General features: G+C 43.0%; 2 protein-coding genes across 3 annotated transcripts in view; one reads left to right on the top strand and one right to left on the bottom strand.

Moving 5' to 3' along the window:
• The first annotated feature begins 966 nt into the window (after positions 1–966).
• mms22l (MMS22-like, DNA repair protein) lies at positions 967–18,031 on the top strand. The gene is made up of 25 exons (XM_062422914.1): positions 967–1,139; positions 1,380–1,505; positions 1,725–1,777; positions 2,748–2,835; positions 3,030–3,207; positions 3,426–3,519; positions 3,877–4,007; positions 4,225–4,338; positions 4,441–4,617; positions 4,817–4,879; positions 5,005–5,124; positions 5,500–5,735; positions 7,955–8,171; positions 8,254–8,543; positions 12,909–13,087; positions 13,447–13,597; positions 14,552–14,691; positions 15,084–15,226; positions 15,560–15,716; positions 15,888–16,033; positions 16,194–16,405; positions 16,545–16,711; positions 17,323–17,419; positions 17,591–17,758; positions 17,956–18,031. The coding sequence occupies exons 1-25, from the start codon at positions 967–969 to the stop codon at positions 18,029–18,031; spliced, it is 3,696 nt and encodes a 1,231-aa protein (XP_062278898.1).
• A 1,893-nt stretch (positions 18,032–19,924) lies between these two features.
• Positions 19,925–21,275, bottom strand: part of klhl32 (kelch-like family member 32) — a 28,815-nt gene continuing 27,464 nt past the window's right edge. For both annotated transcript variants that reach the window (XM_062422280.1, XM_062422281.1), the window contains one exon: positions 19,925–20,114. In XM_062422280.1, coding sequence (XP_062278264.1) covers positions 19,953–20,114 — 162 coding nt within the window. In that variant the 3' untranslated portion in view covers positions 19,925–19,952. The remainder of the gene's footprint in view (positions 20,115–21,275) is intronic.

Here is a 21,275-nt window from a genome sequence, read left to right as displayed (position 1 = left end):
ACGAAGAGGCAGCATACTTTACCTGTGAAGAAAGAATCCGACGAAGAACCCGAGTTGTAGTGAGACCTCCTGTTTTATGCAGCTGGAGTCCACAGAGCCACGCCTACTGAAAAACTTTCGTCCAATCACAGAGCTCGGGGTTAGATGGCGCATGCGTAATGTCAACGCGCGGGAGAGTCCGAAAACCCAAACAACGGCGTCATGACAGCTGTGTAGTCTTCCTACTTTGCTTTAAAACTACGGATTATTAAACCGAATCAGAGGCATAAATACAAGGTTTGTCAATGTTTTAATGATATTTGTCCTCCTGCGTGCTCTATTGTGTTTAGTTTGCCTGTTAGAAATCCTGCTACCTCTTTTACAACGCTAACTGCAGTCAACACAAGCAGACGCCGATAGCTAGTTATTGCTAACATAATAATGATGTAGCCTTATTTACTGGCAAATACACACATTGTAAAGTGTATTCATCTGTGCTGCAGGTCATTTGACACACGTGTCCTTTTAAATGCAGTAATGAAGTGGCTTGTTGTTATGTCACCCATGTGGACATTTAACGTTACTAACGCTAGTTTAGAAACAAGGCAACAATAATTGAAAGATTTTACACAAGTGAGTTATCACATACCTCGATTGTCTGCTGAATGATGGCAGTTTTTGTTTGATTTAACACTTAAGATTCCTCTCCGACCTGTAACGCTACTTTGTGCATTTGTGTTTGTAATGATTTGCCGTTTGCAGCATTACTTCTAGTATAACGTTATAATATGTATTGAATATTCTACTTTAATCATGTAACAACTAATATTCAATTTTTTTTACCTAGTCATTCTCTTCTGTACAAAATGTAAATGCTTTTTACTTCTTTTGGTGCCTTCTGCAACATGCTAGCTCTGTTTTAGTAACTATCTTATTTCTCATCACTGTGTTTTGTCATTAAAGGTGCTAGGGATCACTACTGACAGCATGGCAGACGACTTCAGCCAGTCCCTCACCCCACCAGTTTCCCCCTTCGCATCAGACAGCCTGTGTGAGCCGACCCCAGCCCAGCCACCGTATTTCTGCTGCTCTGAAACAAAGGATGATCCAGCTGGAGCACTGTCAGTAGAGTCATACACTGCTAGAGGCTCCCTGAAACGGTACAGTCACTTCAGCCTAATCACAAAAAACATATTTTCCCACTTAGAGGTGAAACATCTTTAGATTATCCAGATTATCTGGGACATTATCCTGATTTTTCTTGAAAAGTCCGTTTTTGATGCTTTGAGCAGAACAAATGAAGTAGCAGTCACCTTCACTATAATGAGATGGCCGCATGAGTGTCATTAGTGGGGGGACATGTAGTAAATGAAGTCTCACTGATATGAATGAATCTTTAGGTTGCTGTTGCGTCTTGATCCGGCCCCTACAGAGTATGAGACAGACACAGTGGAGCTCTTTGGCTTTCCGTGGGTAACAGAGATGGCACTGGTGGAATCTACAAAGCTTCTCTTTGGCCTATTCAGGTAAGCCAAGATGTGAATCCCTCTTAAGTTTGCTTTTAAGATAAGTACATTTCTAAAATTAGTTTAAGTTCATTTTCCATGGTTGCACAAATTTCGTTATTGTACAGTTCTTGACAGAGCTTTTTTCTCCGTAGGCCTAATCTGTGATGAAGAAAACTGTCCGCTGTGGCTCATGCACATGCATGTCACTGATTTTATTTGCTTGTTGTTATTTTTCAGACAAAAGATTTACAGACTGGAGACCTTGGTACAGTCCGGCTCACATGACTTTGGTAAGCCTGATTATACAGTCCAGCTAATTGGCAGGCTTTTAGTCTTTAATATCAGTATTTTGTCCACACAGTAAGCCATTATTTGCATACATAAACAACACCATATGTGTGAGCCCCAGATTTTCATTTACATGTAGATTCATGTACAAATAGTCACAGTTGTGATGGTGTAAACAGAGCATTGAGCTTTTAACACATCATGTTCAGAGAGTGAAGTTTAGCTCACATTTTCATCTACAAAGGGGAAAATAAATGAAAAGAAAGGTTCAGTATGCTTATCAGCCAGTGTCAAACTCAGCCAACTCCAAATTATGAACATTTTAATCACATTGGCTTAAGTGTGGGTTGAATCTCAGACCTTTTTAGTTAAGAAGCAGGTGGTCTAACCAGTGAGCTTTAATGTCAGCCAGGAGAAATTAGTTTTCACAAGGCAACAGTCTCCTGAGGAGATGTCGAACTTGCTGAAGACAATACGCATACGGCTTGTAAGTTAATGATTAGCAGAAAGGGCAGCAGCGGGATAGAGTAGGAGTTAAGCCCACCGCTTGAGGACTGTTAGGTCAGGATTGGAGCACCACTGCGGTTAATCAGATTCTGCCATAAATTTGGGAAATTGTGAGATCCGGCTTCAAATAAAGCACCTCCATCTGGCTCAGTCGAACCCTCTGTGGCAACAGCAGAACCCATCACATGTGGCAGCCCCAGTGAGTCCAGCCTGGATCATTTGTCAGTCTCATAGGTTCAGTGTTTTTTTCAATTCACTGAAGTACATGTCTAGCTTCACTGGGTAACAGTTTACCAATTTGCTTTAACCAATTAAAAAACAATAAAATATGAACATAGGTGTAATAGTGTGCTTTACTGAGGTTCAGTTGTGGCTAACTGTTTCAACAAATGAGTTATTTTTGAGTGTGTATTTTTTAACACCAGAATCATAACTACTACCCACAAAAACCCTGCTGTGTTTTAGGTCAAGCAGGCAACCTCCACTATGAAGCAGAGGAGCTCAGGCAACAGTGTGTTTCCTTTCTTCAGTATGTGAAAGTCTTCCTGCACAGGTAATTCTATATTATAACACTCTCACATTCACTCACTCACTCACTCAGCATGTTCTACTTGTAATTAGTGAAGTCTGAACAAATACACCAATGCATAAATAATTTCAAATTTAACACCCACCATAAACAAATGGTGCCCTTTTCACTTTCTCTTTTATTTATTTAGACATGCATGTTTTTATTTTTCTGTCCAGATACCTCAAAGCTTCCAGCACTCTGGATGCAGATCCATCACACCCCTATGAGGAGTTGGAGGGTGAGCTCCCCTCTGCTCTTCTGGAGGAGCTGTTTGGCATCACTCTCCTCACAGGACGACTCAAAGACCTGCCTGCCAACATTCAGAGTGCCTTCACTATCCAGAACCAGGGAAAGGTACGGCTACATATTAGTTACTGGTTGAAGAACAAAATGATGTCAGTTGTAGTTAATGCAGAATTTGCCACAGCAACACAAAGTAATAGAATTATTCATATGAACTATTTTTTTAACTACGTGTCTTCCCACTCAGAGCTGATTAGTAAAAGTTTAAAAGATATTACGATTATTTTTTCTACTTTGGCACTGAACTGCAATTTCTATTTCTCCCACAGATTTTTCCTCCTTCTTGGCATTTGTTACATCTTCATCTTGACACTCACTGGTCCGTCTTGGAGATCCTTCACCTGCTCAGCCACAAGATGCAAGGTATGTGTTCGGCTTTTGCAACAGAATGCTCACATAGGAGATGAAGCATTTAAGATATTTACTTGTGAGATGTTGCTTGTGTTATGTTAAAGTTTACAGTTTTTGTACTGGAATTTGTGTTGAAGTGGCACTTTAGAGCACTTAAAAACTTATTATGGGAGTGAAAATGTGGAGTTGTTGCATAGATACAATAACAGAATTCTCTCTTTCATACAAAGAACTTTGAATGGTTGTGCATTGACTGCTATGTGACACCTAACAGCTCGTTCAAGGGACAACATTTTCGGACTTTCAGCTCACAGTGAGTCATTATCATGGACATAAGCTTTTAGTAATTTCACCTATTCTCCTGCCCAGGCCAGGTGGTGTACGCCCACCAGTTTGTGAACCTGACGGGAGAGAACCTGACTGATGCCAGTCTGTTTGAAGAGCACCTGTGCAGTCTGCTGTGTGACCTTACTGGTTTGGCCATAGGCAAATACAGCAAGGTGGGTGGCTAGCTTCAACTCACTACATCTTGCTGTTGCTGTGGTATTTCTATGTTATTTGGAGGATGGAAAGTTGTCCAAAACAGCATATATGTTGCATCCTCAGTATTATAGTGCTATAAAATGTAATCAAACAATAATTCAGTATAAAATATAATCTTCATGTCACGCCTTCATGGGAGCTTCTGGTATTAAATGGTCCCCGTTCATTTTGTAGGTGAGGCCTACAGAGGCTCTCAGCAGCCATCATTACCTTTGCTCCTGCACCAAAGAGCTGTGGATCCTAATCATGCACCTCCTGGACTACAGGAATAAAGTGTTACACACACAGGTAACACAAATACACACATGTCACAATCACACACAAAAAACAAAAAAAAACTGACTGTTCTGACTAAATTAACCATATATATATTTCCCTCTCTTCTTCTAGTCTTTCTGGAGCTATATGAACTTGTTGTTGAGGCCTCTGGTTTCAGGGAAGCCTGCAGCAGAGCAGTTCAGTGGCCTCCCCAAACACTGCAAGGACCCTCTGGGATTCACATGGTGGCTGGTCACTCAGTTAGCAATGTTAGGACAGTACAGCCGTAATGGCACAATCCAAAATGAGGTAAGAGACTGAGAATCACAATATTGACACATTAAGATGAAGCTGGGCATACATATTAAAGCGTTTTCACATCTTTTTGCTACGATGCTTTCATGTTCAAATATGAATGCAGGCAACACAGTGACTTTTCACTCATTTTGCCGATATTCATTTTTTAATAGTTGTTTGTGAAAGCATCATTCGATTCTATCACCCACAGAAACATCTGGAGGATAACTGGACTTTTGTGGAAGAGTTGCTCAAGTTAACTTGTAACCCCAAGGTCCGTTTCTATTCACAGATTCATTTTTTACCATTCAAACATATCAAAAGAGAGTTGCTTTCCTTTTTTATTAAAATAGATGTTTATTAAATTAAACTGCAACATATGTGTTTGTGTGTTAACAGGGAGGTCTAGCAGAGGAGCAGGTCAGGACGCACGTGCACTGCTGTCTCAGTCTGTGTCTGCTGTGGGGGCCCAGCACCACCGCCGTCTCCATCCTCTGGGACTACTACAGCAGGAATCTGGTGAGGTTAAATGTAACACAGATGTGAAAAGTTGCTCAAATTTGATATGTTGTTTCATTTTAAGCTTATCTGCTACAGACCATTTAGCCAGTTTACCTCACTTGTGTAATATAAATTAAACCACCACTTCTTTCGTGTTGCTATCTAATAATATTCTTCTAATAGCAGCACTTAAAGAGTCTTAGATTTTTATCAATTGAATCATATTTGTTGCATTTTTATGTATTTTATTGACACACTTCTGACTCTTTGTCATGTAATTAAATAGGTTTTAATTGGTCATGCAGTAGTAGAGGCAACATTTTCAACACATTTTCCTCTATCGCTATCACCATGACCTCTTCATTGACATTATGTTCTGTCCCTCCACCCCAGAGCACCTCATTCACAGTGCCCTGGCTCGGGGTGTCTGGCCTGGGCACTTTGTGCAAGACGCCCCTGGCTCTGTTGGAGCAGGCCCGCAGCTGCTGCTCCCCCTCTCCCCTCTACTCTCCCGGACACACCCAGCTCTACCGCTCAGCCAACTCCTTCCACATCTTCCTGCGAGTGCTGGCCCTGTGCCTCGGCCAGGACAGGGCTGGTGGAGTCCCACAGAGACAGATCAAAGGAAGGTAAGGATGGAGAGAATTCTGGGAAGCTTTGTAGTTCTCACTCCTTCACATTCACATCGCCATATACATTATGTATTGTAGGCGTTAAGAGGCAAACATGGAGTAGTGGATGTGAGAAATAATTACTCATCAGACTTGTAAGATTCCTTTTTCCCCTTGATCTTCTAATGTGCGATGTGTCTAGTTGGCTGTTTGGATTTGTGTCTGTGTAGATGCATACTTGCATGAATACACAAACAACATGTGTGTTTGCACACTATCATGCATTTCAGTCTTGTTTGTGTGTGTGCCAGGTGCACCACAGTCTCCCAGTGCATCTTTGATATTTACTCAGACCCCCCAGTGGAGCAGGTGTCTCAGGAGTCAACCACCTGCTCTTCAGCACAGACCAGAGCCAAGGAGCCTCCTACTGATGCACACGCTGCACCTGCTCCCTATAGCGGTGACATGGTTTCAGAGTGTGTGAGGCCGTTGGATGGAGGGAGGGAGGGAGGGAGTGTGTGTATGTGTGTGTGTCTTTGTGAAGGAAAGTAAGAAAGAAGAGAGAAAAGATCAGAAGCTGACGTGACGAGCACATCAGAACCGAGCGCTGGACCATCCTATATCCCAGGCCGGCTGGGCGCCAGCGAGAGGCAGCCGTAGATAAATCCGCCTAATGACTTCCCTCTGTCTGGAATGTGCTCAGTAGCACTGCAGACATGGGGGCTAATTAGCTAACGAGCGTGGCGGTTAATTCGCCTTAACGAAGCTGTGTTGGTTTCCAACACGGATAGAGAGAGGGGAGCTTGGGTGGTGGGGGAGCAGCAGGGAGGGGGGATGTGGATGGTAGGCAGTCTGGCAACAGCCATACTAGGCTGGGACAGGTCCAGATTCCCTCCCCCGCTCCCCTACCTCCCTCCACCAAAACTATCACCACTACCCCCCCCTCAGGAGGCATGAGGCGTGCCGACTGTATCGCTACAACGTTTTCGGCAGCGTTCCCACTCCTGGCCGGGCTCTGCGGGACACCCGCGACGACCGCATTAATGGGATCGACTGCAAGCATGTTGATCTCCCAACGCCAGGAGTGAGGAGCATCTGCTCGCCTCCGGAAAAAAAAGCTGTCCGGAATAAACAAACAGACAGACAGGTTGGGAGAACATAGAAAATCCCAACTGCTGCCTCCCAGCACGCTGCTTATATCCCTGTTACATATTACCCATTCATCTATTTAAATCTCCCTCCCCTCACACTACATGCTTGGCCACCTTCTCCTTTTATAGTCCTCTGTGGGTGTAACTAAGCTGATTCCAGTGTTAACCTGGTCTGTCTCAGTTCCTTTCTCGTTTTTTTCTCTACTCTTTTTTTATATCAGTCATACTTCTTACTCAGAGTTTGTCTTGGTATGCTCACTGTTTGTGTTTTGACCCAAGCAGCAGCTCCACTCACCTGTGTGGGCTGCATCTGTGTTTGGGGGTGGGTTGGGGAGGGGGGAGAGAGGAGAGGAGGAAGGAGGGGTGGGCTCTAGCCTTCTGTGTTTTCCTGCCAGGCGAGCAAACAGCAAGCTGGATGTGTGTGTGTGCGTGCGTGTGTGTGCGTGTGTGTGTGTGTGTGGTTTTATTGATCTCTCTCTGGTGTTGCAGTAAATTGGTTTGGCTGTAGAGAGAGGGACCAAGCGCCTACTGCTGTGTGTCTGAGTGTCTCTGACATTTAACATGATCTTTAAAGGCATTTCTCCACAGTGCCCGCACGATCTAACAGCGTGCTGGGTGGTTCTCCATTCTTATTCTCTCTCTCTCTCTCTCATTTTTTTCTGTGTCTCTTTCTCTCACACACATATACACACACAAACACACACACATGGGCAGACACACATAGGCCGGGCAGGGCAGCCAAGCCTCTCCCCTGGAGCTGAGAAGGGTGATGGAGGCAGGTGGTGGGGTGCACGGTGGGGGTGGAAAGTTGAGTTAGTCAGCATTTAAAGTCAGGGGCTTCAGAAGAACAAATCACCTCCCAAGAGTTGGTCAGTAGAAGTAAAGAAACATTTAAATTGGCTTTTAAAAAAAACAAAAAATACAAAACACAATTTAAATATGTTATTGCCTCAAATGAATTGATGCTGCGAACAGTAGATGATCTTTCTCTCGTTCTCTTACTGTAACCCTTTTTAAACAGTCCATCTCATGTACCATGTTTTAAAAACACAATCCTTTCATCTCTTTTTTGTTCTCTGTTTTCAGGATTTACTCAAAGTTCTCCACGAAGAAGATGCAGGAACTGTCGGAGGCAGGCCTCATGAACTTCCTGCTGCTGTTTTTGGTGGTAGCAAGGCAGATGGAGCTGGAGGATGTGGCCAGCAGAGCCTGTGAGCTGCTGAGCTTCTTGCCCTCTAACTGCCCCCCTGGACACCGTACCCTGGTCTGGAGGGGGCAACTCTCAATGCTGTTGTTATTCCAGGTATGTTAACTAATTGGAGAAAAAAAGTTACTGAATTTAATTTGCTTTCAAGAAATTTGACATCATGTGATCTTTATTCCAGGAGAGGGGTCTGGATGTTGGTGCCCAGGCTAGCTGGCTGGCCTCCTCCTTTAATGAGATAGCCAAGGAGTTCTACAATAAGACCACGGAGGTCTCTCGCAGACTTGCCCTCTGGGGGCCCCTTGGCTCATACCTGGAGGGTGTGGCTGAGGTGTTCGAGATGAGCACCAGTCTCACCCTATCAGAGGAAAAGCTGCTCAACGAAGGGTTTGATTGGTTGATGCCTGCTTGCCGCCAATCAGAACTGAACTCCGCCCTGGGCTTCCTGCAGATCGTCCTCAGCCAGCTCAGGTGAGAGAGCTGCTATAAATATTCACCAGCTCACAGGTATTCATTTTATTCACTGATAGCTGCTCCCTCTCAGATAGTCCACACATTCAGACAAATGTTTTCTGGCCCAGGCCAAACTAAGCTTATATTAAAATCTGATAAGTGGCTAAAGCAGAGGAGAGTGATCCCCTCTGCTCTTCTCGACGCTGCCAGCTCAGAGTCCACTCAGTCCTCTGACAAAAGGGGGATTGTCCTGTCAGCGGGCATGAGCGTCTGTAAAGACCCTGTGTTGCATTGAGGCCCCTCTTAGTCTCGGGAGGCTGAGTAGCCCCCAGGTCACCCTCACCAGGTGTTGGTGGAGCCCTGAGTAGAGTTACGAGCCCATGGGACCCTCCATGGACCCTCCTGTCTTCATGGGGACGGCAGCAGTGCTGTGGGTGTGTTGAGAGACTGTGGTCAGTAGGGCGTCAGGACCGGTTCAACTGTAGGACACGGGTGTTGGTTACATGAACGACCCCAGCTGAAGGTCAGAGAGCCACAGCCGAAACAGTGGCTGTTTATTTGGAGATTTAAAGGAGGGAATGGAGGCGACAGCAGATAGAAGTCAGGTGAGACTGGAAGGTTATGGAGTGAGGGATGATGTGTGATCTTTCACTGTGGATTTATCTGAGTTAAAGAATATAGTTTTAACCTTTCTGTAAAGCTGTAAACACAACATTGAAATATTATCCCCTTATGTTGCAAACATGTTAGCAAACTGTTTAGTTTATTCAGTCATTTATCTGGTAAAGCGTAAATCCAATGTTCACTCCTAACCTCCTAACCTTTTTAAGCTCTGTTTTGGTTGCTTTAGCAGCTAAATGCTCTACTGTGATCATCAGCTAACTGTTAACTTTGTCTTTGTCTTCTTTTAAGTTGATGAGTGAACCAAAACCGTAAAGTTGAGGGCCATAAAATGTAATTCTCTTTGTGTTAGTCGATACAAGTGACCCTTTTCATATTATACAATTATATGTGGTCATTTCATCCATTGTTTATATAAAAATATTGATTAGCGCAGCTTTAAATCAGAAACGGCATGATCAAAAATCAGTGAGGAGTATAAATCTGAGCAAGCAATCAATGCCAGATGTAGTAGTTGGTGAATTTCAATGAAGACGCATTTCAGTTAATAACAAGAAAGATTTAAGATTCGATACAGACATATGACATACTATGTATTTCTCAATATGTATGTATTTCTTGAATAGTTTCTTGCCCCTAGAAATAATATATGTTAATGTGGAGGTTAATAAGCCCTGAAAGTATCACTGCTTCTGCCTTTGTATACCTGCTCTCCTTATAAAAGGTTAATAAATGAGCTGAAACACTAGAATAAGGACAATGTAAAGTGAAGTGTTACGGAGCCTTCTCACCGATCATGTAGGTGTATGATTGCTTTAATTCTCCAGTGTATACATTCAGCCCTCTCCACCCTGCACACACACACATACACACACACACACAAACACACACACACAAACCCACACACCTGCCCACACACCTAAAGTGAAACACTAACCTAAGTGTACTCTCTTATTTCAACGCCTGGCTCCCCTAACACGGCATCTCGTTAGCTTAGCTAATTCCCTAACTTCCCATCTCAGATCTCGGGGTTGGAGGGCACACATTTGCACATTAATGGCCAAGGAGAGAGAAGAAGAAGAGAACTCCCAGAGGACCTCTGTGTTATGGCCCGGACCACACTGACCTATTTAACCAAATAAAAAAATACTATGCTCTCCCTCTCCAGTCCGTACCGCCAAATTAAACATAATTCTTCGCTCTGGCAATTCTCGGTATCTCTTTGTGATTAATGCCTTTTCTGTGACACAATTAATGGGTAATTATGTAGCCTGGCAAATTTAGCCTGTGCATCATTATGTCTATTAAGAGCTGTGTGGAATCTGCACACATTAAGAGAATTATTCTGCCAATGGCTGAGGCAGCGGAGGGTCCGAATATTCACCCTTGATAGCCATCGCCACGGCGCAGAGGCAAGGAGCCAATCCCAGGCATAATTCCTCAGTTTTATTCCTTCCCATGACCCTGTGCTGTGGGGAGGGTGGGGGTGTCTCCGGTTGATGAGGTGAGCTGGCACTGGCACACCCTGTTGGATCTGTTTTCGGCACAAACAATTAATCCCCGTCTCCTTGGCTTGATAAAATACGAGCTTCCCTGTGAAGCGTTTTCCTTTGTGATCATTAAGACCTTTTAGTGAGTGTTGAGCCTTTCTTTTCATAGTCAAGGACGACTACTGTTCGGTTACTGATGAGAAACTTAGATCAGTAGGTAGGAATCAGTTACACATTAAATTTTTATTTGCTTTTACTGCATCTTTTAAACTTACCCACTGCGTTGATGAAGCCAATACAGTATAACCACATACACTGATCAACATGTATGTGTCTCCATCACCAAAGAGTGCCTTTAGTTTTCAAAACCTAATTCCTGCCCTGACAACATCATAATTTCATAGTAATAATTTAGGGCAACAAGGTATTTCTATGTTAGGTAAATGAGATAGTGGAAGATAACTATCTCCAAAACTGTGCCACACCAATACAATCCCAGTCCATATGTAAGATGTGTAAGGAAGTACAAACAAAAATCATAAACTGTGAAATAAAGTAGGTTTCATAATAAAGCATTTTTTGGGAATTTAATAAATTCTACATAAGTTTAAAATGTACCAGCTAATCAGGATTTCTAGAAGTATAGTTCAGCTCGATCCCAACAGTTTGCCAGTCAGTATCTCAGTTGGCATAACCAAAATCATTACTCCATCTACAAGTTGATTTTTACCAGCCCTCCTGTGCTCTCCTCTCTAACATCAAACATGTAAGCGGGGCAGTTCAGAGGGTTCTCCATAAGTTTTCGAAGCCCTTTTCCTGACAGGATGTACCCCAAACTCACATCATTCTTATTCCTGTATCATCCAGTGTATCTAATAAGACATGGGCACCTTTGATGCTCCACTGGAAGAAAAGAAAAAAAGATGTGCCACCAGTTACAAGGTTAATGTTTTGGAAAACTGGACTATTTAAAACTGTTTAGAGTCATTTTTCTGACAGTATCCCTAAATGATTGCAAATGACATTATTATATTATCGTGTCTAATTTCTTTCTGGCTGATTGGTAAGGAGTGAAGATCTACTAGACGATGAGGGAGAGGCAGGTGCTGTTCTACACGCCTTACCAGATAAACCAATGCACCAAACAGACACTGGATGTAACATGTGACCAAAAGTCAAATTTATATAACCCCCTCTTTTCCATAAGAACATAGAAATCCTTTTATGTACATGGTCTCAGTGGCAGTCAGATCCATCCCAACCTTCTGAAACAGATGGATGGACATGAAGTTGTGTCAGTTGGTGCCTGGGTGTGTTTGACGTGTTTCTGTAATTTTGCATGCAGCTGGGGGGGTGGGGAGGGTTAAACGGGGTCCCTAATGGTGTGTAGGCGTTCAGCGTGAGTGTGTGTGTTTGTGTGTACACGTTGTAAGAAGCCGCAGTGAGGAGGATTAAGTGGGGTCTCTGACGATGTCTTGTACAATGAGGGTTGATGGGTGTGAAAGGCCCATTCCGCAGTAGTAACGAGGCTAATGAATTCAGACTCTAATCGATTGTCTCAGCTCTCTCTGGATTAGATGCAACCTTGCTGGAAGGGAAGGCACCGCTGAGGTGTGCGTGTGCGTGCGTGTACCATGGCAGTGGTGGTGTGTGGTTGAGGACAGGATAGGAGAGAGTGTGTGTATATGTGTGTGTGTGGGGTGGGAGGTAGGGGGGAGGGGGGGTGTATCTAGTTCCTCTATCCTTTCCTTTCCCCAGCACACCTCAACCCCCCGCATCCCTGCACCCCCATCCGGGCGAACGAGGGGGACAGGAGGATCATCTCCAGTCTAAATGAGATTACAGCTCCTTCAGCTGCTTATCTGGGCTAATGCCAGCCACTGTGGGGCTGCTGTAGCGGCTGGGGCTAGGGCCAGGGATGAGCCAGGAGAGCCAAAGTATAGTCTGTGTACAGGGGATCAGCATTAGGCTCCTCTCTATGCCTATGATATCCTCCTCTCTCCTTCCCCACCTCTACCTCCACTCCGCTCTGCTCCACACTGCAGCGCACCGCCGCACCCAGTAATCCCCCAGGAGAGAAGAGGAGAGGGAAAACACATGAAGAAGGAGTGAAAGACAGAAACGGGGGAGCAAAGCAAAAGGATTTGAGAAAGTAGAGGGCGGAGCTGGGGAGGGGGGAGGGGGTTGTACACAAGAGAGTGTGCTATGTTTGGAGTTTCAGACAGATTTGTTTATGTGCTTTCTGTGTGTATGTGTTCCTGTGTCCTTCCAGACGGGTCCATCAGCGCGGTGTCCAGTCAGCACCCTCCTCGGCCTGGGCGCCTGCCACCAGTATGGTGAAAGAGCGCCACCTAGCGGTCGCGGCGGCACTCTGGGCACACTTCTTCCCCTTTCTCCGCAGCCTACGCCTCTCCCAGACCCCTCCAGCACAGCTGGCAGATGCTGCTGCAGGTCAGCTACGCCCACTGGGAGAAAAGAGACACTGAGTGAAGGGAAGAAAGGGCTGCAGGAAGACAGGATGGGAGAGAGCAGGAAGGAGTTGTGAACAGTTCAACCAATATGAATTATTGATAACCAGAAATTTGAAATGATGTAGTCATTTTGGATGAGGGGAGATAATTTGAAAGTGGGATGGCAAAATGGAAGAGAAAATTGGTTAAACCAGTAAAAAGAAGCTCAACATGATTTAAGGGTGTAAAGATTCAGAGAACATGGGAAAGAAAAGCAATTTTGGACACATGCTTTACACACTGCACATTCATCCACCCCCTGCTAATTCAGACATAATAAACTTGATTTCACCTCCTCAGGCTTCACCCTGCTGGCCTTTGATCTGCCCAGCTCTGCCCCCCAGGACCTTCAGCCCAGCCCAGTCCAGTCCATCCTGCAATGCTTCGGCTGGGACGACATGGTTCACCCACTTCTGGTGACTCGCTACCTTCCCCATCTGCTCCAGAACAGGTACAGTTAGCCTTAAAGATCTAAACACTGTGACTACACCACATTTTTATCAGGTCACTGCTGATGGGAACACATCAGGTCAGACAGACACAGGTGATGCGTTTGGTTCTGTACCAAACTTCCTAAATGGTGAACAACACTCGACAAACTAGTTTTCTACAAGGCCTGTAGGTATATCGGGCAGCCCCTAATCAATAAATTAGGCGGTGAGTATCCTGGGTATTACGAAATTAGGTTTTAATGAAGAAATTGAACCCACGCCTCTAAACAGAATACAAAATGTAGCTCATCTTCAAAAATACACTCAAGGGCACAAAACAGCGTGACTGTTTCAACCTCAAAGGTCATCCTCAGACAGTGCCAAGTGATACCAAGGTGCTGGACCAGAATATAAAGGCAGAACAAGGACACTCTTGTTATTTATTTATTGTTTAAAAGTAGCAGCCTGCCAAGCCTCCATTCACCTCTCTTTTTCTTTTCTCTTTTTTACTGTCACCAATATAGAATTTTATAAAATAAGGTAACGGTTTTTATTAATGCGAAACAAATTTTAATTAAATTACCACACCTAAGATGGGAATTTTCACCTCCCACCATCCTTTCAGGCTCATTAAAAACTGTAAGTCGTCACACGTCAACTCTGAAGAGAAATCTGAAGGAGAGGAGCTCTTTAAAGATGAGTTTTCAATGTTTCTACTATTTTGGAAACTAACTGTGTAACTTCAGAATTCAAAAATGATGACCACTTCAGGCATATAATGTGAATTTTAACATGTTATGTTGGCTTATATGTTCTCACATCCTTGACCTCTTTCTGTCACAGCCTTTGTTTGTTCATCAGGGACTTGCAGCTCATTTCTTGAACGCTTGACATTCATTCACATTTCCATCGACAGTAAAGATCAGTAAACTCAATAGCTTTAATAATCGCACGTGATAATCTGTCTTTTCCAGTGAGCTGGTGTCCTCACTAAGCAACGATTCCGGCGGCGGCGTGTCGGGTTCGGCACAGAGTCTGTCAGTGAGGGCCTGGTTCAGATGTGTTCTACAGCAGCACCTTAACAAGAACCCTGATGGATCTGATAGCAGAACAGGTGATGCCACTGAATCTAAATCTTCACTGTCAAATGGTGCAATTTTATGGTGCATCATGGTTTTCAGGCAGGTGTAACCCCGACTTTTAATTTTACAGTTCTACCCAAATGTACTGTACATATATTTACGACAAGTTTCACACATTGCAGTGTATTTATAGGTTTTGTGACCATACCTCTACACCTCCACAACTGAACTCCAGAGTATTTTTGCCTCGATGAAATTTCCAAAAAACAAACATGGAAGGAAATAGTAAATATTTTGTCATGTTTTTGCAGGATAAAACCTCAGGCTCGTTACCTTGTACCTTGTTACCATGTCTGCCTTGTATTAGAGATAAAGGATTACATCATTATTTAAACACCCGGTGTTTGTGCCTGCCTTCCTCCAGGCCGGGCCGCGGAGGAGCAGTTGTGCGAACTGACTCGACTGGTGCTGAGGCTGCCTGAGGTGGACAGTCTTCTGCAGAGAGCTGGCCTCCAGCCCACAGCTGCCAGGACGGATCCCATGTCAGCCCTGGAGATGTTTGTCAAGGTAACGGATCCTCGCAGGTTGACTGATACACTGTCACAGTATCAACAAAGTTTCTTTGACATTTTGAGTAGTAGTAATATTCTGCTGTGAGCTCCTATAAGACATCTATGATTTACACCTTTATGTATCTGAGACATAAAGGGTTGTGCATATAAGGCATGCAGTACGCTACATATCTGAGTAAAGTTCATCCCTGCACCTTTACATAAACGTACACTATGTGATGTATTGTGAGCATATCACTGTCATATCTGCTCTCTTCTATGGCAGCCTGCATTTACATGCAAATGTTATCATGACTTTCTTTCCTTATCTGCTTTCTCCTGGTGTCAGGCTGTCGGCAGTGTGTACAGTGGACTGCAGGTTTTGTCTGAGCGTTCAGCCATGGTGACCAAAGCTCTGGACTATATTGGTGACATCCTGAAACACATTAAACCCTCTTTAGTCAGCAAGAACCAAGAGGGAATGCAGCTGGCCTATCGAGTTGTTGGTAGGTGCAGATCTCATACACTTCACACACTTTAAACACTTTGCAAAGCTTCATTAGTGCTTTGTTTCTTCACTGTTTTTACAGTGTGGTGCAGGTCACACACTGGAGGAATCATTACAGTTGTGTATCTCACTGTTTGTCTCTGTTTTTATTTTACGTGACGTGATCCAGGCTGCATAGTGAAGCACTGGAGCCCCCTGCTGGCCACTTCTAAAGCCCAGCAGCTGCTGTTCCGCATAGTGGACGGGCTGCTGCTTCCACACAACTACACACAACAGGACAAAGCTCTTAGAGACAGCCTGCCACTCTATCTACAGGTCAGGGCAAACATATATTGCACGCACACACAAACACACACATCCTGCACAAGATGTTTAGTGTAGAATAGAAATGTAACCCTAATTATTAAAAGCCTTCAGTCAATCACCTGTGAGTTATTTGTACAGATGTTTCCTTTATCAATTCATCCTCCTATAGGGTCTGTCGGTGGCTTCCAGTGTGTCTCAGTCTCAGGGTATGTACCTGAAGCAGCAGCTCCGCTCTGTTACCCGCAGATATCTGGACCATTTCCTTCCTGCCTCACCTTCCATGGGCATCATTGCCAACCACCCAGTGCTACTGGCTGCCTGTGAGGCGAACCCCACCACCCGGGGTGCGACACTGAGAAGAACCATCCTGGAGGTGCTCTGGTAGGTCTCTAAATCTCACGATGAGGTCTGCTTTAAGGCTTGATTCAATTTTAATTTCATCATACAGAACCTAACCGCATTGTCACTGATATGACTTCTTGATTTCCAATGTTTTTTTTTCCAATTTCTGATTTCACAGTGAGAGCTTCCTGCAGTTCAAAGGTTACACCCCTCCGCCTCGCCTAGCGTCAGTCCTCATGTTCCTGTTAGAGCTCCTGAGGCGTAGCGGCGACTCAGACCCCGCTCTGCTCACTCTAACACTCCCCGCTCTACTGCGCTGTGTGATGCTGGTCAATGAGCCGCAGGGTAAGATCATGCTTCTACATAAGCACACAAAACAATCTGAGGCTTATGTTGTGTAGCTTTTCTTGTGGCCATCTTCTCTATACAAATCAGTCAGGTCTCATTGGGTGCTTTCCAAGTTTTGGTTAGGTGGCATCCTTTAGATGACTGGGTGTTTAGTGGGGCTCAGGATTTTTCTGTATACACTCACTCAATGGACTGTGGGCCTGAGGGAGAACTTTTTCTATATAAACACATATTTCTGGGGAAGATTAATGGGTGTCTCCACAGACCACCCTTCCACCCATTTATAGACGAAATCCTGGCTGGATAAGAGCTTCTGATAATGTCAAAGAGAATAAAATTAATGTAAACAACCCACAGTTTTGCCGCAATTATTTAAGATATATAAGGTCTAACATTCATGTATGTTTATTTATATAGTTGACAAAACATATCCCAAAAAATATTAGCATCACTACAATGTGCACAGTGTTCATCAAATCTCACTTTGTGGTAAATTATGCAGAAAAAAACACTTTTTGACTATCCTGATTGTGTTTACAGTAATCACTCAAGCCCTGTCTAATGATATATATATATATAATTTATTTTTTTATTTTTATTTTTTTCAGTGAGGAAGACAAGCACAGATGCCTTACAGCTTGTGGTGGAGCGTTGTGCTGCTGCATCGACAGAGGGACCGTGCAACCAGATGATCACTGTCTTACAGTAATTGACAATAATGTCTAGCGATAAATATCTGCACCTGTATTACAGCTGAGTTGTACTCAGGATGCACAGAGTCTAATATAGGCATTATGGGCATAGAGTAAAACTAATTACAGCTTTAATTTTTATCCTTCAAGGTTTTTATTGTTTGTGTAATCTCATTGCTCTTAGGTCATTCGTGGAGGAGAATGAGGGAGTGTACGACAGGCAGGTTTTCAGCGTCCTGGAGACAGTGGCTGTTTTAGATCCCTCTGTGGTTCAAGCTCTCATTCCCAACCTGTCTCTCAGTCTGAGGAACACTGAACACAAGAGAGGACTGGGAAAGAACACCACCTTAAGGTGAGCAAGCACATGAATCATACCGGAAGCTATAAAGACAATATTCATTGTTTTAAACTATTTTTAAGTTGTCTAGACATGAAGCAGGTGTTATATACTGAGCTAGAAATGTTCTGTGGCTATATGCTTTTTTTTTTTTTTTTTTTTTTTTTTTTGAGCGTGACAAATAATGTGACTGTTTCATCTCTCTTTAACAGGAGTGCATATAAGAAGTTGCTGTGCCTCCTTGGGGAGAGTGGGCAGGCAGAAATAACCATTCTGGAGGAAGACTAATAACTTTTAACATTTCTTTTTTTAAAAGGACCTGACACCAGTTCCAAGAACTGGAACTCTATTTTTTGTACCAAATTTCCCAATTTGGTGTAGTGCTGCTTTCAAGGTTATGTTACAAAATATGAAGGTTTAATGCATTTCATTAACGTTGATAATGCTAAAACATCAACTCCATGCTGAACTTTGAAAGTTCTTAATGCATAAGCCCTATCATGGACTATAAGGCGATTATTATCACTAGATTGTACATACTGTCTATATTGTAAAAAAGGTGCAGATGCATTATTAATGAAATAAAATGTGAAATAAAATAAATATGAACATCCTCATGCCACATATTCATTTCAGTCCTATAGAGAGGAATGTGAGCATCGAAGTGAGCACAGACTATTTGTGCTTATACCATCAGGTGCTGGATCCATCTCTACTCGGTTGGCACTCTGAATTACAGATTTGATGACAGTCGTGGGCCAGCCCAAAGAGTTCAGTAGCACCCCCAAAAAAGGAAGGAAAAAAAGCGAGCAAAGGAGAGAGAAAGTACTGTTTGTTCCAATTCTCCTTCACCTTTCCAAGCCGCAGCAATCTCTTGCAATCCTGCTTCAGTTTGCACCTAATCACAAGAAGTCTCGCTCCTGTCTCCCACAATCACCAAGTCCCATTTTCTGTCATTGCTAGTCATTTTCCAGCCTCATCAAACTGCAATGTATCCCTTTACATGAGCTTGCTGCTGCAATGCATTCCTTTTCTCCAACAGTGTTTGGAGAAACCATTCAGAAGGAAAAAAAGTAAAAGCTTGAATTAATGTTTAATAATCTATTGTATCCCTCTGTTTATCATAGCAGTTAACAGTATTCATAAAACACATACCATTGCAGTTTACTTATGTAGCATCTTTATTTTGAAAACTTCATGGAACACCTTGTTTTGGACGGATGAAGGAAGTGCAGGATCACGTTTTTTCTCTTTTGGTTAGAGTTTTTTTTTTAAATCAACATGATACAGTGTTATTATCATATATCATATCATTTACACACTTTGGAGAATGTGCAGCAGATATTCTCCCAATGATAACGACCAGCAGACATTCATTGGGACATAAACAGTCTTAGGTCCTGAGCATAATAAAAATCTCACGCTCACTTACACAGGTCGATAACATACATACGTACAGTAGTATGACACTGCTGATGCAGGTATAATCAAGTAGTTTACCTTATTTGAGCTGAAAGAATGACGTGGTCTTTAATGCAATGATGAGCTTCTTTTGATACCTGTTAGATCTATCTGTAATTTAATCTTCTAGTGCGAGTGAGTGAGAAAAGCAGGCTTTGTCCTGGATGTTTTTCAGGTTTGATGGAAGTGTTATATGGTGGTTTTAGCGAGAAAAGCCCCTACAGCCTTATAATGGGTTGCCAAAAGGAAAGATTATTCATACCCTTGTGGAGAACTCTGTCTGGCTTCCACTGAGGTGAGAGTTCTACTGTATGTCTGCTTACAACAAGTCACTTAATTGGTATAAGGATTGGCATTTTGTTTCTGTCTGCTTTGGGAATTATGATCCCCGTGGAGCCGTTTTTCTTAACTTGCTCATCGCATCTTCACTTCCTCGGACATAAAGACGGGTACTTCAGTCTTTGGGGAAATACAACAGGTTTCCCAGCAGCTTGCAGAAAAAAGCACGGCTCTTGTAGATCAGGAAAGTATTGTTATTACATTTGGGTCTCAAAGAAATCCCCTGTACACTCTTGTGATAGAGACGGCAAGCTCCAGAAATGATTCTTGCGATTAGCTTCATTTTTCGTCGGTCGTGTTTGCAAATACTGACCGTCCAAAGATGATGGTCCTCGTCCATCCTCTCTGGTTATGTGTTTTCAAGTGCTGTGATGTTTTGTTCATGTGTGATTTTTTTTTTTTTTTTTTTTTAAACGGCACCTATCCTGTGGTGAGGTACTTGGAGTGTCTGTAGGTTTGGGCAGGTGAAGTAGGGAGCAGGGAGGAAACAAGTTGCTATCCCGTTGGAGGCGAACGGCAGTGTCGGACCGTAGAAAACCTCCTCCTTCCCTTCGGTGCTCAGATCCAGCACCTGTGAAGAGGACAGAACTCAGAACATGTCTCTACTCATAACCTTCTCAGATCTACATGTTAAATTAAGGACACTTCAAGTCTTGTACTCCAAAACAAGTATTCTAATGACAGAACTAGCCTTTCAGAATTCCATTATTCATAAAGCTCCTACAATAATCAACCCTACATCTAGAGAAGTAGAAAAAGGGTAAGAACATGAAATAATAATATAGACTAAAATAGGGGGTAAGGTAAACTACATGATTGTGTCAGACTGGACAAAATATTCATATAGTATTCAAGTGCAGTAACCATTTTTCTCATATTAAACAAACCATCTTCAGTCTCTACACTCACTATTGGCTTTATTTCCTTTACTAGTGACTGGATTATTGGAAAAAAATATTGGAAAGTGAGCACTGAATTATCACATTAGCCACACCAATGTCCATATTCTGCTCTACCATTCTGTAAATGTTTTATCTTTGGCTTAATGAAATGTTCTGCTCTCCAATAACCAGACCTGGAGGAAGTGGGTTGTATTATACATAATTTTTAATCATTCTCTGTTCGAGTTATGTCTGCCTCCTTCCACCAGTTAGCTTTAATATATGTTGAGTGATTCGTGGAATACTGTATGTATGAGTACTTTCTTGATACCAATTTTCCTTGTTACCTTAAAGAAATGGAGTAAAAATCCGGCAGGGACAGGGAAACTACATTAAGTCACTTCTTCTTTTTTTTTTACAATCTGATTGAATCCATGCTCTTTGTAACCCCTGCAGTCATATTTTGGTGAATAAAACTAATGAGGAGTCTACAGCCATGCTAGAGGCTCTGTATGTGAATCTGAACACAGGCACAGCACTGCTTTGAGCTACAAGCTAAATGTCGGCATGCTAACATGGTCATAATGACAATGCTGGTGTACTGTTTACCATGTTCAGCTAACAATTGCTAATTATCTATCATCACAAAGTTGTAGCCAAGGCTGGTGGGAACGTTGTTACTTTTGTAGGTACTAGAGCCCGACCGATATATCTGTCAACCGATAGTATCAGCTGATATTGGACTATCATAGATATATCAGTATTGGTGTTTTATACCGTCCCATATGTACCGGTATTTTTTCAAAGATATGTATGCAGCATTTTATTTATATTTAATCCTTTTTCTTAAT

This window comes from Scomber scombrus, chromosome 7 (assembly GCF_963691925.1).
Source record: "Scomber scombrus chromosome 7, fScoSco1.1, whole genome shotgun sequence".
In the NCBI taxonomy this organism is placed as follows: domain Eukaryota; kingdom Metazoa; phylum Chordata; class Actinopteri; order Scombriformes; family Scombridae; genus Scomber; species Scomber scombrus.
Note: the sequence above shows the minus strand (reverse complement) of the source record. Positions and strands in the feature narration are given on the sequence as shown.